Raw genomic sequence first — 20,395 nt, 5'->3', positions numbered from 1 at the left:
GTGCGTTAGCTCCCCAGTTCTCTTCACATTATATACAAACAGGTGTGTGAGCAGAACTCCCCAAAATTACATTGTGAAATTCTTATATGACACCGCCATTCTTGGCTTACTACACCAAGATCAAGATCACTTTACCACTTTTCTCAAATCAAACACTTTGTGGACTGATGTCATGCTCACCACCTTTTTGTGAATGTGAGGAAAACCGAGGAGATGATATTCGACTAAAAATCAATTGGTGACCATAGTAAGCATTCACAATGTACCCATGAATCAGGCCTCTTCATATAAATATCTTGGTGTCCACATTGACAGCTCGCTCACGTGGCATGTATATGTTGAAAACCTTTGTTCAGTGGATGTATTTTTTAGAACGCTCTATGGTGTTAATAGTAAACTCATAATTCTGTTTTATCAAATTATTCTAGAGAGTGTAATTCGATATGGCATACAGGTATGGTAACCTGCCAGTACAGTTAAAATCTAAGCTTGCATATCTTACTAAAACGGCCATGAAGATCATAGGTAAAAAGAGCCTCACTATTTTCAGACCTTATGTGAAAATCTGTGCTCAGGGAGGTGCAGAAAATTCTGAACGACCCAACACATATTCTGAACCCAGAATTCCAGCTGTTGCCTTCAGGCAGATGGTTCAGAATGCCAATCTGCAGGCTGAATATGTACAAAAATGTATTAATTCCTTCCTCCATCAAAATATTAAATAGCAACACATAGTATTATATCATATGATTTTATTGGGGACTAAGTGTATTGTGTGACGAGCGGCTTGACGATGTCTTATCTTATTTTAAAATAGAAGGATGGCGTCTGCTAACTTCCGAGGAGCGTTAGCTAGCTAACTGAAACTGAATTTGGCATTATAAATAAAACCTGAACAAAAAAAGAAAACACTTCGGAAAAGTTGAATATAAGTACTGAAAAAAGTTTGGTAACACTTTATAATAACTACACACTATGAAGCATTAGTTAAGTATGAGTAAACACTTAATTCATCATTTATAAAGCATTGTTCACTCATTAACACTCAATAATTAGGCAATTCATAACAACAGTTATACATGTTTTATTCTTCATTAATAAGCTTGTCTATTATGTGTTTGGTGATTATGTTTTCATACTTTATAAATGATGGATTCCCCATTTGTAAATTAAGTATTATATATATTGCAAACCAATTATTAAGAAGTTGTAGATGATTAATAGCATCCATTATAAAGTGTTAATAAATAATTAAGAACTTATTTAGATGTACATTATTCATGCATTTATATATATAATTTAGATATGCAATGATGGTTAGGGGCTATGTTAATATATGCTTTATAAATGCATATTAATAGTGCAAATCATGATTAAGGTAGTTACTAGTCATTTATTAAGTATTTTGTGTGACCTCATCTAAAGTGTGGACTATCTATGTCTTACAAAGCATTTATAAATGACATTGAAAGGCCATCAGTGCCTCAAAACCCACAAAAGTCTGTTATCTTCTCAACAGAAAAGACAAGACACAAAGTGATAAAGAACATATCAATATTTATTACAAGATGCAAACAATGTACTGTAAATACAAACCTCTCAGCCATTCATTCATGTAAAAAACAAAACAAACAGATTCTCCTTCAGGAGAATATGGCTGGACATAAAACATTTGTAAATGTACAACTGGAGCTAGCCAGAAGCTTTACATAATAGTTTACATTTACTTATTTAATTATTAATTTTAACAAAGCATATCGATCTCCACTGTTCGCTCTTTTCTTCAGTTGCATGTCCCGATAGCAGGCGGCGAATCTGCTCATTGTTTACAACCTCGAAATCTCGCTTTCAAACGTCATCAATGTGGGACAAAGGAAAAGCCCGCTTCATACGTCATCAACGTGGGACAAACGTTTCGCTCAGGAACTGATACGGAAGTGCCCTTACACTATGGAAAACGCCGACTTAAGTTGAGAGGACGCGCGGACCCGGACTAGATAGAATGACAGGGCATTGGAGGCCCGTTAGCTGTCACGTTACGTTACACATTATGGAGGATGAGTATGTAGCTAGCATTCCAGCTAGCAAGTCACTAACTAGAGGTCCTGAGACGGCGCACGCCACAATGTTACCTCCGTTGTAAATAGAGCGATCCAGGAGACAGTTGGCTAACTAGCGGTTATATGATAACGACAATGGTTGATGACCATTTATCTGTTCATATGAGTGAATGTAAATGTTTTATATCCAGCCATGTTCTCCTGAAGGATAATCTGTGTGTTTTGTTTATTTACATGAGTGAGAGGCTGAGAGGTTTGTATTAATACGAGTACATTGTTTGCATCTTGTAATAAATATTGATGTGTTCTTTATTACTTTGTGTTTTGTCTATTTGTCTTTTGTGGGTTTTGAGGCACTGATGGCCTTTCAATGTCATTTATAAATGATTTGTAAGGCATAGATAGTCCACACTTTAGATGAGGTCACACAACATACTTAATAAATGACTAGTAACTACCTGAATTAATCATGAATTGCACTATTAATATGCATTTATAAAGCATATATTAATATATTATATATAAATCATATATATAAATGCATGAATAATGTACATCTAAATAAGTTCTTAATCATTTACTAGCACTTTATAAAGGATGTTATTAATCATCTACAACTCCTTAATAATTGGTTTGTAATATATATAATACTTCATTTACAAACATAATCACCAAACATAATAGACAAGCTTATTCATGAAGAATAAAACATTTATAACTGTTATAAATTGCATACTAATGAGTGTTAATGAGTGAACAATGCTTTATAAATGATGAATTAAGTGTTTACTCATACTTAACTAATGCTTCATAGTGTGTAGTTAATATAAAGTGTTACCAAAAGTTCCATTGAAAAATAAAATTGAGGCATTAAAAAAACAGCGCCTCTGATAAAGAATGAATGGAACACACTTTGATATGTTTTGCGTTCTGATGTGTTTTTTCTTCATGTCAGTCTTTTTCCGGTGACGTTAGCTAATGCGTGTTAGCGAAAGAGTGTTAGCTAATGTGTGTTAGCTAACGTTAGAGCTTGTTCCAGCAGATGTATACCAAACCAGCACAAGTTCACTTTAACCCAAAAAACGACTTCACTTCAGTTCATCTGCAAAGGATCTTATAACATTCCTGGTCAAGAAATGGTAGATTCACTTTTCCTTGTAGTCAATTCTGGAAAAGTAATCACATTTCATCCTCTCAAAAGTGTTATTTATGTAGCGCCCTGAAACATGTTATTTCATATTTCTTGTTGATCTAATATCAGTGTTTCCATTCAAATAATTTGCTTGATTGTTGTGTTAAAGTTAATTTATATTTGTATTATTCAAACAACTGTAACTAATTGTGAAAGGGAAGAAATGTATTGTACTGACCCTGAAGAAGAGAGAGCTGTTGCTTTAAGAAAGTGTTACAAAGACACGCTTATGCAGGCTGAAGGCAAACATGTGCTTGTGCTTAACCGTGATATTTGTTAATACAATTTGCAAAACGAAGATGGACGTGTTTTTGGACAGTTCATTTTCAGGTTGCAACATTTAGGGGGCTTTTCTCTGCTGTTATGAACAGGCTACGTTCGACCCTTCAGACAATAAGAACTAAAGCATACAGTTCTTGGATAAACTTGGTTAGAAGTCCAATCTGCAGACTTGGTGTCTTTTTTCATCAATCTATCCCCGTCCTTATCTCTCTCATCTTTTCCCTCCCCGTCATCTCTCCTTGTCTAAATCTCTCTCTGTGCTGTGCTTTGCCGGGCTCCTCTCAGCTCATCCCATCAGAGAAGGCTTATAGAGTGTATCTGGAGAGGCATTTCTGATCAAGCCTAAGGGTAATGGGCAGGGCTGAAGGTCAGATACCTTATCAGAAAAAGTCACTTTTTTCTCTGCTTCTTTCACCAGAGAGCTTCACTTTTTATCCAGTGTCACCTCTAGACAGAATGAAGTTGACCTTTGCTCTCGACCTCTGTGCTATAAACCTCTGTAAAGCACATCCAGAACTCTGTGCTGACATTAATAATGAGAGAGAGAGAGAAGGAGACTTGCAGGTGCACACACACACACACACACACACACACACACACACACACACACATACATCTCTTTTCAATGTTACAGTGAGGCCTCTAGTTCCACAGTGGTAAACTTCAGTGTGTGTTCTGCTGTTTTTGCTGGCATACACCATCAGACTGGATCCATCTATTCTCCTGGTGTGTTATGCACGCATGGATTAAGTATTAAACAGTGGAAAGCGCCATGAAATGCAAAAATACACAGATTTTAACAATGAAAAGTATTGGTGCCAGATGGAAAACACATTTTCAGCCTCTACCTTGAAAATATACTTGTTTCAAACACAACCCCACAACTCCAGTTCCACAGTGGGACAATTTCTGACACATTGCTTTCTATTCCAGTGAGCCATGTCAGATTTAGCAAACACGTTTCCTTACCCGGAAGTGTTCATTTATTAAAATGGCACCAAAGAATAAAAAGAAGAACTGCTTTCGGAGATTCATTAAGGAAAGTATCTTTTTGTTTTACAGCAGCACAATTAAGCATCGTTCATAATGCGTCATAGAAAGTGTTACCAAATGGCTTTGTTGAAACTGTTTTAGTGAGGCATTGATTCAATTGTATGATCATTTTGGAAGATGTAGTTATTGGTGCTGTTGAAGTATATTGTGTTATTTATCCTACCCTCATTCATAGAAACAAAAAAGTTACCTCATTTTATTTTGTATATTTTCTATTTACCGTGTGATCCTCTTAAGTCTAATTTTAAAAGTATGTTAATTTATATTATTACTGCCACTACTACTAATAAACACCTTTATTTATATAGCATCCTCAAAACAGGGTAAAAAAGCACTGTACAAAAATCAAATGAACAACTCAATTACAACATCAAATAATAAAACATATGAGTATCATGAGGAAAAGTAAAAGAATAAAAGGCTAATTTTAAAGGCACTAATGAAAAGCAAGGGCTTACTTAATATCTAAAAATATATTGTTTTGATTTTTGTTCAACGTACTTGTTTATTTACTTTGGTTGATTATGAAAATGCCCTGAAAACAATAAATAAGATGCAGACATGTTACGGTTATAAGCTCTAAAGAAGGCATATTGTTGCCTTAACATCAGCTTGGTTTTTATTCTATCAAGTCTGATCTGCATGTATCCATCAAGGCTTTAGTATCTGGAAGTTTAGCCGCCTCTCAAATGTTGAAGCTTAAACTGTACAATAGGCACTGTGCTATGTCTAGAAGTACTACCCTGAGCCTTCCACTTACCACTTATTGTATTCATATTAGTTTGTTGCACTTATTGTATTAGTTTGTTTCTGCACTGTACTTTTGCTCTGGTTTATGCTCTGGTTTATGCTCTTAGATGCTTGTTTAAAAAAGGAGATGCACTTATGACTTCTAGTGACTAGTAATTCTCTTGAATACTTATGTTGAATACACTTATTGTAAGTTGCTTTGGATAAAAGCGTCTGCTAAATGACTGTAATGTAATGAGTAAACTACACACTTAGGTCATAACTGATATTAGAGGAATTGTATTAAAACATAAAATAAAAACATTAGGAAAAATTGTATGTTGAGAAAATTAATGAAAAACGATTAAGTGCACCGCTGTAATTTCTCAGGGCTTAAATGAGCCACAGAAAAAAACATTTGAACCTGTAATATCCAGACTGCACAGACCACACTGGCAGACGGGCTGTTTTCTTCAAGTTTTTTTCTACTAAAATCTTTACTTTTTAAAACTGTTTAAAATTACCTTGACTATGACCATCTAACGTTATTTTGCTGTACAGTTTTTTTTCATCTTTTTGACAAATTAAGGGACAATCATGTCAAATATGCATTGTAACACATAGAAAATGTCCCAATGTTTAAACAATCTGGTGTCTAAGATGGAAGCTTTGCTAGCTTGCGAAATTTATATTAATAAGCTACATCTGATATAATCTCAAAGCAAGAATTTAGCCTTAGTTCTGCCCTTGATTTAACAAGGCCAGGGTGTGCTCTGAATCAACCCTACTGTCCTCAACACTACACACAGTCAGATGATTACTGTTTATTTATCCTGAAGATGACAAGATGTACTGACACATTATTCGTCAGATATTTAAATAAAGATTGCACCTAAGCTATGAGTAAGTATCTTAGTTTCTTTGCCTACCGGTGAGCCAGCCCCTCACTACAATACATGTTTTGCTTGTCTGTCTCTGACAACAACATGTTGAGAATATTGGCTGAAAATAAGGGATGACAACTTTTAATTTCCCTCTAACTAACTCCTACTCTCATTAAGACAGTTTAATACTGACATTAATTTCACACTGGCTCACATGAGGTGGGACATGCTGGGTGTAACTATATGGAGGTGCGTCCCTCCTGCAACTTCGATTAATCCCCAGAGACTCCGCATCAGCGTTATTGTTGCCTGGCCTTTATGAATGCCACCGCTCAGTCCATTACTCACACTGTGGTGCAGTAAAGGGTAGGAGAAAGGGTAATTGGCAAGATAAGCATCGGCTGGAGAGAAATGAAAGGAGACGATGAAGAAGAACTGATGGACAGATGCATTCAGCACAATCTCATCTATGGAGAGGTCCTGTCAGATCACTAAATGTCAAAGGATATTCCACAGAAATTCACAGAATTAAGTAGCTTCTAAAAATGTCCTTACAATTGTATGTCATTTGTCAAGCAATGGCTGAATAAATTTCTATCTTTTTGTTATCCTAAAATGTTGCATACTGTACATATTAGGGATTAAATTATATTATTCTTTTCAGGGCGGATAACGATTATTGTTAATCAAGTAGACCTCGAATTTTCAGGTTTATCAGTGAAGTGTATGAACTATACTGCCACAACTGAAGTCTATACTAAGAGAGTCAAACAGAGTAACAGCTGACTCATATTAACTGATCCAACCTGTGTTGAATGTGCATCAGCATTATCAGTGTTATATACAGTACATCTGGTGTATGGAATGTCTGTGTCCTCACTGCGCTTCATTTTTAAACTATGATGATCTGGTCTTGGGTCAATTCTGTCGCCCATGCCCAACTCCAGTCCTCATACTCCTAGAACTGGAGTTGACAAACTTCGTAACTACCATTTTTCTCTCGTCATTTTTTTTGTGTGCCATAACCAGGGGAAACACAAGGTGTTTTCTCAAATTCAGCATAAAGAATTGGGATGGTTATTGTAATTTAAGCCATATAAAGATAAAGATAAGCTAGATAAAGAGGTTTTTATTGTCATTGTAGTGATACAACGAAATTTCGTTTGGTAGCCCTCAGCCAGCCAGCAGCAGCGAACAACAGCAATGATAAACAATATACGAGATAAAAATATACAAAAGGAATAAAACGTTACTAAAGTAATAATAAAATAACGTTTGTGCAAACAGTGCAGTGCTGCCTTCGACACCTCTTTCCTCTTTGCCCCTCAGTGGTAAAGTAGCCTGCACTTGTCCTAATGAGCATTTACTTATGAAGTGTAACCGATCAGACATTGAGACATTGAGTGATCAATTGAGGATGGATGGATGCATGGATGCATGGGTGGATGGATGCATGGATGCATGGGTGGATGGATGGATGAATGCATGGGTAGCTAGGGGATGAAATGATGAAGAAAAACAGATAGGGACAGGGTTTGAGCTGGTCAGCTGTGAACTTACCAACCTCTGCAGCCATCACAGTAATGTTATGCCACGCAGTCTCCTCCCGGTCCAGAACTTGAGTAGTCCTGATAATGCCACTGTTCACCCCGATGCTAAAATACAAAGGTCTTTCCTCTTTGTTTTCTATGAAGTACCTGTGACACAGAATGAGATGAATTTAAAAAAAGAAACAAAGCCATTGAAACATATTTCAATATTTTACTATTTCGAGGGTAATATAATACAATAGAGACTGCTTGTGCATTTATTTAGATCACAGAAGTCCTACAAATTAATCATGACTGATACATTGATTGAGTGTTATATATTTTTTTTTAAAATGGAATGTGAATGCAAAAACTATAAATCAACCAAATAACAGTATTTGACATGTATTTATAATACTATTTCAGTAAATAATATTTAAGAGGTTGTAACAAAATAAATGAAAGATCATACCTGTATATCTCTCATGCCTGTATTGATTGTACAATGAAAAGTTGCATTATTATCAACATGTAATACTGTATGTAGCTACATATTATACTACTTTTGATCATTGTGGTCATTTTCAAGGAGTACTCGAGGTAACGCAGAATGCACGTCAGCGGATACAACAGAACCTTAATGGTCCAGTCCGGCATGTATTAAGACATGCCGTTCTACAGTTCTAAGACTGTAGAACATATGTCTAGGAGCCAGGTATGGCCTGTGCCATTTTGTACACCCTTTTTTGTCACTTCCGTTTATTGAGTCACGTGGTGTTGGGGATAACCACAATGGGGATATCAGCTGTTCACTAACGTTAGTTTATTTGGAGGGATAGAAGGAGAGGAGGTGAGAGAGCGAGCCTTATTTTTTGTTGACCGCTTTTTACACGCTATTCACATAATTATTGTCATTGTTTGACGTTGCTGATCGCCTGTGTACACCAAAGGAGAAAGTGAGTTTGAACACGTATGACTGTATGTCACCAAAGTTTGTTTGTCGTAAATCATTTACTGCCTGCGCGTCCGCAAGTTTAGTCTCCCCTACTTCGCCTCTCGGTGCCTCATTTTAAGTTGCTGATAGTCACCTACAATATGGATGTAGTCTCTGTGATATCACCCACAGTTTTCTGAAGAGCCGTTGTGAAGCTCAAAGTGGGCGGCCCTGGCCACAGCCATCTTGGCAGTGAGGACACAGCCTAACTGTAAAAATTTTCAAAGAGGTGGATCTTCAGTAGAGCTGAGGCGGTCGGATGACGCAGCAGAGCAGACTTTTAGCAGCTAGCGTCCTGGTATGCCACCCACCTGTTACTCAAATATGCCTAACTTTAAGCCTTAATATACTTTAAACTGGTGAGTTATCTAAAATTTCAACCCCCGTACAGTTGTCTTTTATAGCTATAGAGAAGTAAACCGTTTTACCAGGCTGTAAACGTTTAATCCTGCTGTACAGTTGGGCATTGTAACAGGGGGGTCTATGGGGATTGCTTTTGGAGCCAGCCTCAAGTGGCCATTTCAAGTACAGCAGCTTTTGGAAATTCTGTGTTGGCTTCATTTTTCAGCAGCAGAGGTTGCCGCTTGACTAAGACATGACATCACAATTAAAAAAAATCAGGCAGATCCATTGATTGATTTTCAACTCACACCCTAAAAGTGCCAAGTAATCTATTTCAATGTTGTTACTGCCTTATGGATTCAGAAGATGGCCATCATGTATCGATATAATCATACCATAATCTGTTGATGGTGGGTATGTGGTGACTCCATTCCATATCACCACCAAATGGGTAATAATGACCTCCTATAATAACATTGTGATTGATTGTATATCATGAAGTGCAGAAATGTTCAAAATCAGTGTAATTCTAAATGATACTGGGCTGGTCAGTCCACAACCTGCAATCCTACAATAGTGCTAACTGCAGCCCTGAGGAGAGTCTCTCTGCTGCCAATAAGCGAGAGCAGTGCTCTTCTTTCTAAAACTATGCTCACCCCTGAGAGAAAGCAGCGTTCTGCCCCTGCTGCAGCCCATGTGCCACACATAAGCAGGCATGTGGTATTTTTAGAACAGTGAGGCTTTTGCAAAGTGGTAGAGTTCTTCAGTACATGCTGGAGCCACTCACTGTGACACAGCTCTGACAACTGTAAAGCCTCTTTTTTCAAAGGGACACCTGAACCCCAAATACCAGACATATGCATGCACAACGCAAACACCCAAACACACATCACATCAGTGACTATTTCCTTTACCGGACGGCGCTGTTGGTGCTATCAGGGTCGACAGCAGTTATAGTGCCAACCTGGGTACCGGCAGGTGAGTTTTCATACATGTCCAAAATGTAGTAGTCCATGGAGAAGACAGGAGGCTCATCTACATCACCCACAATGACCCGCAGCGATGTGGAATCCTTAAATGGCCCCACGTGGGAGAAGTGGGAGTCTGGATGAATATTGGAGCCTTCAATGTTGAGAGTGTGAACTTTTCTCTTCTCATAGTTCAGAGGCTGGGGAGGAGACAAAGCACAATTACCCTGCTGAGGACACATTTCAAAGATCACTTTAATCATGACAATGATTAAATAGACTAGTGATATACTCAGGTTATAATGGTTATAATGGTTATAATGACGCATCAGTATGCGATGTGTGTGATGATAGTGATTTTTACTTTTACTTTGGAAAAAATGAGAAGGTAAAATAATTCTCACAACACCTATTACATTCATGTGTGGCCTGTCAGGAATCATGGAATAGAAGAGACATTGAAATATGTGTTAAAGGTTCAATAAGGAGAGTGAATGGACTAATAAACAGTGTGCACAGGTTAATAAACAGTGATGGCAAAAAATATGATGAAACTTCTGAAATGGACCTCTGACCTTCAGAAAAAAAGGGGGCAGTATTAGATAATGTAAGAGTCGGAGTAAAATGATCTCTGCATGGCTTCACAAATACGGAGCGAAACAGACAGCTCCTTATATAGTAACAAAGCAACCAGTCCGTCTGTCTTTAAGTTCATATTCCTTTATCCTATTTTCAGTAACTCTTTAACCAGCAGCTACATATTGTGTCAAACACATAACACACACACACACACACACACACACACACACACACACACACACACACACACACACACACACACACACACACACACACACACACACACACACACACACACACACACACACACACACAGAGCTAATAAGACCATGAGCCAAAGACAATGTGCAAATATATTGAATAATAACAGGGTCAGTTGTGCATCCGGATCCTGCATTTTTAAACAGTGTTTAACTTGTGAAGATGTGCGAGGGTTCAAACTTGTGTGTTCATTGTCGCTGGTTGTATTTGAGGACACACTGGAATGTAAATTAGAGCAGAGCTCTGTAAATAATGGGCAAGGTTGAGCTTATTCCCCAAATCATATTTATTTGAATAAATGAATACACCCCAATATTTAGGATGTTGGTTGTTAAGCTTTTAAACATCCGTCCATCGGTCCATCCATCTTATCCTTGTGAATGCATGAATCATGAATTAATACGCTAATTTAGTCAATTTCACACAAATAGCTGATAGGATGAAATGAAAACATTTGTCGACAGACATGAATGCAAATTGCAACAAGACAGGTTGGCGGAGGGATACAACCGTGAGGCAATAAATCTAGTGTGTTTTACAGCGGTACAGCTTTCCATATACCAAGAGATAACTGACCAATTTCCATTAGAGATTAATGATTTAAGGGTTTTCTTTTTTCCCACTGTGTCTTTAAGTTAATGTAATTTATCATTTATACCCACTAAATGAAAGTATAGATTAAATAATCAATGTCCGAAAATATAATTCTATAAAACATGTCCTCCCCAGTATTCTGAACATAATAGCGTGACAATAAGCCACTCAGTGTATAGACACTGCAATGTACAGGTTACAGGGTGTGTTTTGAGATAGAACTTTTACAATCAAAGAAGGATTGCTGTGTTTTCAGTTTGGTACTATAATTAAAGTATAAAGGGTATTATAGTACTTTTACTATTTTTCTGACACCAGCTATTATTCCGTGCTTTCATTCAGATGGTATGATAATTTACCTCTCATTTAATAATAATAATAATAATAATAATACATTTTATTTATGAAGCGCTTTTCAAAGTTCTCAATGACACTTTACATTAAAATCATCATATATAAAAGCTATACACTAAAAACATAAGAACACACAATATTGGTCAAACAGTTTTGAAAAGGTGGGTTTTGATTTGGGATTTGAATATGGAAAGGTCAGTGCAGTCTCGGATGTGTTTGGGGAGAGAGTTCCAAAGGGACGGGGCAGCTATGGAGAAGACTCTGTCACCCCATGTCCGGTGCTTGGTCCTGGGTGGAAGGGACAGGAGGTTGGCATCAGAAGAGTGGAGCCGACGCGATGGAGTGTGGTGGTGGAGCAGGTCAGTGAGGTAGGAGGGTGCCTGATTATGGAGGGCTTTGTGAGTGAGAAGAAGGACTTTGTAATCGATCCATTGTGGGACGGGGAGCCAGTGGAGGTTCTGGAGAACAGGGGTGATGTGGTCATGTTTTTTAACTGAAAAAAGGCAGTTCTGGTGATTTGTTTGACGTGGTGTTCAAAGGAGAGGTTGCTGTCGAACATGACTCCAAAGTTGCGGATGTGTGGGGAGGGAGACAGAGTGGAGTTGTCAATGGTGAGGAAGAAGTTATGACTGGTTTTAGTGAGGGATTTGGGACCTTAATCCAGGAGAGAGCAGTTCCGGTGATGTTGAGGGAGGATTCGAGGTGGAAGAGAAGGATGTTGTGGTTGATGGTGTCAAAAGCTGCAGTGAGGTCGAGGAGGATGAGAATGTTGAGGTGACCAGAGTCTGAGGAGAGGAGGGGGTCGTTGGTGACTTTGAGGTGAGGTTTCAGTGCTGTGCTGTGAGCGGAAACCGGATTGAAATGGCTTGAACAGCTCGTTGGAGATGAGGTGGGCTTTGACTTGTGCAGCAACAACGCGTTCCAGTATTTTTGACAGAAAGGGAAGATTGGAAATGGGGCGGAAATTGCTCATGGTGTCAGGGTCAAGTCCAGGTTGGAAAGGGCGGAGGAGGTGTCAATTTTTGTTTGGAAAAATTAAAGAAAAGAGTTGCATTTGTTCACTGTGAAGGATGTGGAGGTGTTGTCCTTGGGTTTGAGAAGCTTGTTTATTGTGGAGAAGAAAGCCTTTGGGTTAGAGGAGCCAGAGTGTATGAGGTGTGAGTAGTAGGTGGACCGGGCTGAGATGAGAGCTTCTTTGTATTGTTGAAGGTAGTCAGAGTGGGCTTGGAGATGGACTGTTAAACCGTTTTTCTTGCAGAGACTTTCAAGCTGGCGCTTACGGGATTTCATATGGTATACCAAATCTCACCATCATTTATTCAATCTTTTTTCTCTCTTATTCGAAATTTTCTTTTGTTGAAATTCTAATTAAAATGCCTGCTGGACAGGCAAGCAAGTGGTGGTGGGGGTCCCTTAAAGGCGAGACTTCTTACGTCATTTAATGTATTCCAGTGTTTCATGCTAATCTGTGATTAGCCAAAACACGTAAATTGACGCTTTCTACAATACCACTTATTTACGAAAGTGTGGCGAAATGGTAGTACAGCTATAGATGAACATACTAGCATATAAAAAAAAAATGCAACTTTTTAAACACAAAAAATTACATTATATTCAGGTATTCTCAACAGAGCCCAAATTTCCATTTTTAGATTCATGTTTGCCTTTTTTATTGAGTAGTAGCTAGCTACTCGTGCTAGCCAGCGTAACAGTGGTCTTGTTGTAGCAGCCCTGAGGCACTATGAGCTAATGGTGAGAATGGATTTGAAGTGGAAGGCGCGGCAGCAGCTGGATGCGAAAGGAGGACAGATTGATACCCCCGCTCTGCTGCGCAGCCTCGGGCCACACTGCCTCAGCTGTACAGCTGACCCATGGCGGGACTAAGATGGCCCCATGTGCTGCTGCACTCCAATGACCTGCGACTGGATCCTGGTATGTACGACTGACTGCTGCACAGGCTGCACGGCATGAAGGAAGGTACAGTAACGTAATGATGCTGTGTCACCGCTCATTGGACTGACGGCTTTAGTGACACATAGGTTCATTCCCATCCAGCCTGCAGTGATTGTTTTTAAGAAATCTTTAAGCCCTTTTACTGCATCATAAGAAAGTAGAGCTAACCCCAACCCAGCTGACTCTCCAGTAGGAAGAATGTGTTTCTCAATACATCCCAATAATAATAATAATATAGCCACACATATCTAACTAACATTCACACCTTACACCGCAGGCACAGCCTACGGGAGCTGGGGATAGGTGTCTTGCCCAAGGACATGTCGACATGGACTACAGGAGCCAGGGATCAAACAGCCGATTTTCTGATTGAGGGACGACCCTGCTTTATCACTGAGCCATAGTCGTGTGATGAATATTCTGAAACAGTTTTGTTCTCACACCAAGAAATTCTGGCAAGATCTTTGCAGGTTTGCCATTGATCATATCAAGACTTTACATTGTTATGGGAAAATCTTTGGTTTCTTCAAATACCCAAGAAAAGAAGACAAAATTATTTGTAAATAAATAAATTTGATAATGATGTCTAACAAGGTATCAAGACACACTTAATATCTGGATGTTTTAGACTATTCTTGTCTAGTTTGATATACCCTGGCTCTGTTGTCATTGTTCTACTTGTATACTGTCCCCTGTATTCTGAAGCTGTATACAGACAGCCAAAATAACAGGCCGTGGGTTGCTTTTCCTCCCTAAATTTTGGAGCCACCAGCTGAGTTCAACCGTTTATTAATCTGTGTGCATGGTTTATCAATATGTACACAGAGATTATTAATACATCTACTAGGTTTAGCAATTAGTGAGCACACATTCCTATGCTAATATTCTTTTCTACCACATGGCTTTGTACATTCATAGATGCAAGTGGTCTAGAAAATTGTTTGTATTGTGGACTTTGGGTACTGATTAACTGGTATCCATATTGTATTCACTGTTTCCCTATTCATAAGAAGTCTTTACTCATTGTTCTCTCTGTATGTACACAGAAACAGCAGCTGTGAGGTGGAGATCAGCCTCCTGCCCACATGTCAAAGAATCGTTATGCAAGACATTGAACCTAAATTGCTCCTGATGGTCTGGCCAGCACCTCGATAATGCTTCACAAAAATGTTAGACACCCCCAGAATGCAAGGTGTTGCAATGTGCTGACGAAAGCAAACTTCAAACTGTTGGAAAAAGAAGAACAACCATGGACTCCCCTTGAGTGAGGAGCCTTCATCTGTTTTCAAGTTTCTGAGCAGCTGAAAAAGAGGTACAAAGAAAATCAAACCACTTTTAACTTGTGGCTCTGAGAAACCAGTATTGCTCATTCTTGCTAAACACAGGCTTCCCTATTGTCCCAGTTCAAAGGCTGCAGGGGCATCAGACACACTCGACTGTCTCAAAGAATTCCAGCCACTGGCCATGCATGCTGGATTTGATCCAATTCCATTTCCTGTGTAGTTTATTCCAGTATCTTTGAAAAAAGTAAACTGTTCAAACTGAAGGCACAATGCCATTTTGTGGCACCTTACACCTGATAAAACTGGTGCTGGTGTCTCTAATTTATTTTTAATTTATCCAGCTGATTCTGCACTAGCTGCAGTGTCCACCAACAACCATTAGGTGACACATGTGAGCAGTCCAGACTGCAAAAGTACAGTGAACAAAACCAGTAAGGCCTGTGTTGTGATCTCTGATTCATACCTGCTTGAGTGAGATGATTCCCTCCCTGCGGTCAGCATCAGTGGTGATGGTGAAGATGGCAGCTGCGTCGGCATTAGTGATGCTGTATCTCATCTCAGCGTTCTGCCCTTCATCTTCATCGTTGGCTCTGATCTGACCCACTGCCTTCCCTATTGGAGCCAGCTCTGGTACATACAGCTGGTAGCTCTCTGCAACAGCAACACAACATTTTATTCTATTTTTTCATTAAACCTTATAAAGATATTTAGTGCTTTTTCAAGCATTATGAAAACTCTTCCCTCATTGTTTCCACCAGATTTGTGCTCTGAACCAGTGAACAAATAAAAAAGTATCTGGGGCTCACTGGACAGCAGTCTGATGTTGCACTGCCACCTCACTTCTAGGTCACATCTTTTTGTGCTGCTTTCAGTTGGAGTTTGTACATGAGAGCTACAAACTTCCCAAACTGAGAGTGAGCTGCTCTGAAGAACTTAACGCTCAACATCCTCAGCTTCAACTTTTCCCCTGGAGGCTGAAAGCAGAAATCACACTGCTGAATCTGTCCTCAGAGCTGTCACAGGCTGGCTGCTTGGCACGTGTGAAAAAAATCTGTGCAATGAAGTGTGTTCACTGACGATAGCTTAACAGGGATATATATAAAAAGCAGAGTAGAAGCAAATATAATGAATTAGAGGATAAAAAACAGCAGAGGGGTGAATAAGACATGAACTGATGGAATTAGTGCAGTGAAAGTGTAAATCATACTGAATATAACAAGTCAACAGTTTGCATCTACAGCATTAAAACAGGGGGAAATAATGTTATGTGTCTAACATAGGCCGGGTAAAGGTCTCCCTGCAGTTGTAAATAAAGGCCTAATAGAAATGTATGGCAGCAAGCTCGAGGGCACTGACTCACACAAATGCAGTTTAAAGTGCTCTATACATGTGTAACAAAGCATATAAGCAAATATAAGGTAATGAATAAAGGAAAATCTCACCATGCAGGGAATACATTGTGTGAAAATCACTGTCCTTAAAATAAGATTTGTAGCGAACAAATAAGAAACATCATACATAGATATTGGTTCATATTTCAGAGCAATCTATCTCTCCAACCACCGATCACAGAACCATTCAGACGCACCCTAAGAGACAAGGAGCCACCTTCCCCCGGTTTCTTGCTGTGTCTTATGAGGTAGAGTGGGTCTTCATCTAATCGTAAGATCGGCGGTTCAATCGTCCGCATGTCGAAGTGTCCTTCGCAAGATTCTGATTCCCAAACTGCTGGTGAAGGCAGTGTCATCAGTGTGTGAGTGTGTGGGAATGATTGTACATTCTGCTGAGCAGGTGACACCTTACATGTCAGCCTCTGCCATCAGTGTGTGAATGGGTGTGTGAATGAGTGAACGTTGACATGCAGTGTTAAAGCACTTTGAGTGGTCAGAGGAATAGAAAGACGTATTAGCATCTACCATTTACCCTTGTCTCCTCTCTCCCCTCTCTTTCTTTCTCCTCTCTATTGATGATGTCACTTCCTTGTTTTTGACCAATAGGCTTGGACAACCACCCTCCCACTCTACCAATTAGTGTAACACAACATAGGTATGCAAGCTGCTGACAATGACCCTAGAGACCCATATTGGTTGTAACACGTTGGTCTTTGTAAATACATATTGCTATGTAAAACAATAGAATCATTTGGCACAAACCCTACACTGCAAGGCCTACAGCATGCCTGTGAAGGAGACATTTTGTATTATGTTTCAGTTGATCCTGTGATCACTTTTTAATTGTATGGATTAACCAACAAAGACAGCATTACAGTAATCTGGTGGAGATGAATGCGTGAACCAGTTTCTCCCACACAGCTTGATATTTAAATCCTCTATCTTTTGTCATGAGATAAATAGCAGAGTCCCTCCAATATTTGTGCTGACAAGTCATAAAATGACCCTGCAAACTAAAAGAAGGCCAGAAAGATAGAAGAAAGATTTTCTTCCCTCAATTCAAAGCACACTGGATGGTTGCTGAACTCCTATGATTTTGTGTGTTTTGTCTGTAAACTATTCTCTGACCATGACCATTGTTCATTTACATAATACTGTTGATGTAACATGTGAATTGTCTTTCTTTCCATTGTCTGTCCTTTATGTATGGTTTTCTATTTGGATATAGTAAAGACAATTATGTGCTCATGATGTTCTTTGACATGAAACACAAAGATTATTTGTGTGCTTCTGTAGGACTGGCTTCTCTTGTTATTGAATCAGAGACCAAAGTAAACGTTTGACTTATATCAACAACAAATTACTTTAAGTCAGATCGCTTGACAGGAGCGTCAGTCATGTGATAACGGTTTAGTCTCTATACTTCTATAAATCAATAAAAGACCTACTGTAGACCTTCTCTCAGTCTTAGATTATGGCAAATGTATCTGTATCATGTTGAAAACAAAAATGAGGCAAGACTGCACCTGCAGGACAAGTGCTGAAGGGCTGAAGGATAAAGAAGAGATTCCATTCTGAGCCGAAATCCACCTAATGCATCATTTAAAAAAAAAAAAAAAAAGAGGGCAAGGGGCTGAGAGATGAAACCACGCCCACTTCTGTATGACACAATCTTGAAGCAACAACGACAAATATAACTGATGACGCTACAATAGCTGGAAAATAACGACATGGCATGGGGCAATGAATTTGAGGAATAAACTGTTTATCTGAAAAAAAACGGGATAAGAATGACAATCTCTGTCCCCCCTGACTCCCCACTGCTGAGGGACTAGTTTGCCGGGAGAAGAGCGGGCACCAGCTGTAGCATCTGTTCTGCTCATTTTCTGTAACCAGTGTAACGTAATGAAAACATAGCAACCTAATGCTACACAGTGGTTTCAGAAAATGTAAAAACAATCAACGCTGTGGGGAGAAGAGAGGAGGGGGGTCTGATTAGAGGGCGTTTACATTCTTTAATTTTACCATGTAGGTTTAGTCCCAAACGTTAAACTATATTTTAGAATTGATCTTGACGATTAGGACCGATTTAAAACAGTAGACAGCGTTTTAATCCATTTTCAACAAGGAACTGCTGATTTTTAATGTCAATATCAACTCCGGCAGTGGTGTTTCATCACAGTAGTCATATCATTAAGTTTTTAGCTTAAAAGAACTGTTTACTTTTTAACCTGCTGCTGTTAGAAACAAACCAAGAGTGGTCACTTACTCTGAGGAAACTTTGGAGGGTTGTCATTGACATCAGTGAGGGTGATGTTGACAGTAGTAGATCCAGACAGTCCTCCGACTGAGCCTACCATGTCTTTGGCCTGGATCACCACAGCATAGTGGTCCCTGGTCTCACGGTCCATGTTGGACATTGCAGTACGAATGATACCTGAGGTAGAGAGAGACAAAAGAAGCGAAAAACACTGTTTGCTTACAGTGTTTGGTGAAAGGATTTTTAATGAGCAAAGCATTAGTTTACTCAGTCAGCAACTGCAGTATGTCATCTGGTAGGGGTTGTGTGCAGTGAAATCACACCTACTCATACACCAACCTGCCCTCATGCACATGTTTGCCTGTATCCTGCTGAAACCAGATTTCTACACTCTCACAAACAGAAAATCAAAGGGATTCGATTTGAATTCAATTTAATTTAATTTAATTTTTATAGCCCAAAATCACCAATCACAAATTTACCTCAGAGGGCATTACAATCTGTACACATACGACATCGCCCTAAATATAAGAGTTATCAAAAAGGAAAGTCTTAAACCTACTCCTAAATGTGGCAAGTGTGTCTGCCCCCCGGACTGAAACTGGAAGCTGGTTCCTTAGAAGAGGAGCTTGATCGATGAAGGCTATGGCTCTCTGATAGCCATATATTTCTGATGGTATTTTTTCATACATTATTCATAGTTGTGCGAGTTGTCTGGATCTTTTCCCTATCTGGAGGACATCATCAGCTCTCAATTATACCTAAAACTTGATATATAGTTATTTGACACAACATGCATTTGTCACAGTTCAGTCATCCAGCCATCAGTAATTTTCCATTGATCCTGCCTCTGCCCCACTCAGCCTGTCAGCCACACCCACCTCGTCAGTTCACTCCACTCACCTGTGCACACAGCTGCCTCTCATCACATGCAATCAGCCCAGCATATAGTCACCAGCTCCACACTCACTCCTTTGCCAGATTGTTCTTTGCGATGCCAGTCTTTCCAGCGTTCTCCTGCCTGTCTTCCCAGTACCGACCTCGCCTGTCCCTGATTCCCTGCTTCGTCTGCCTCCTGGTTATTCGACCTAGCCTTCCGTCCCTGACCAAGAACTTTGCCTCTCCTCTCCTGATTCCTGTTTGCCGGTTTCTAAACCGTTTGCCTGTCTGCCGGAGTCTAAGTAAAACGTTGAACTTTTACCTCTGTCTTCTGAGTCCTTTGTACTGCAATTGGGTCCATACACCACCCGTTACAGCATTCCTGTTTGCTCGTTCCTTCCTCCCTCTTGTTTCATATACACTTAATTATTTACTCTGTACAACCAAAACAACAACAACAAACAAAGGCATTCAATAATGAAAAAGTAATTATCACTGTGCAATTGTTATTTCACAATCATGTATGTGTATTAGTTTACTTATTTCTTAGTCTTATAATAGGTAGTATGGCATTAACTACAAAAAGTCAGAAATCTGCATGATGAAGACTAGTGGTCATTTAGTATAGAAGTTATGAGCTAATGTGACTGGAGTTACAACTACAACTTAAATAAAGCCAAGCTTTAAAGTCATAGTTTTTGGACTATATAGTTACAGTTCTACTTTATGGTTATTGATCCTGTTGGGTGTCTGTTGCTTGATCTTTGGGTTGACTTTCTGCTCTGCAAGGTTATTCCAGACAGTTTAT

At 39.2% G+C, this 20,395-nt stretch overlaps 1 protein-coding gene across 2 annotated transcripts in view; it reads right to left on the bottom strand.

The window, feature by feature from the left end:
- LOC137892838 (cadherin-18-like) overlaps window positions 1-20,395 on the bottom strand; it is a 179,847-nt gene that overhangs the window by 32,363 nt on the left and 127,089 nt on the right. For both annotated transcript variants that reach the window (XM_068738229.1, XM_068738230.1), the window contains exons 5-8: window positions 18,718-18,885; window positions 15,521-15,708; window positions 9,980-10,233; window positions 7,761-7,897 (exon numbers count right to left, since the gene is read on the bottom strand). In XM_068738229.1, the coding sequence (XP_068594330.1) occupies window positions 7,761-7,897; window positions 9,980-10,233; window positions 15,521-15,708; window positions 18,718-18,885 (747 nt within the window). The remainder of the gene's footprint in view (window positions 1-7,760; window positions 7,898-9,979; window positions 10,234-15,520; window positions 15,709-18,717; window positions 18,886-20,395) is intronic.

Source organism: Cebidichthys violaceus, unplaced genomic scaffold (genome assembly GCF_023349555.1).
Source record: "Cebidichthys violaceus isolate CVI_PGR_0920_01 unplaced genomic scaffold, fCebVio1.0.p SCAF_8, whole genome shotgun sequence".
NCBI lineage: Eukaryota > Metazoa > Chordata > Actinopteri > Perciformes > Stichaeidae > Cebidichthys > Cebidichthys violaceus.
The sequence above is the reverse complement of the archived record's forward strand: the minus strand, read 5'-3'. Positions and strand labels throughout refer to the sequence as shown.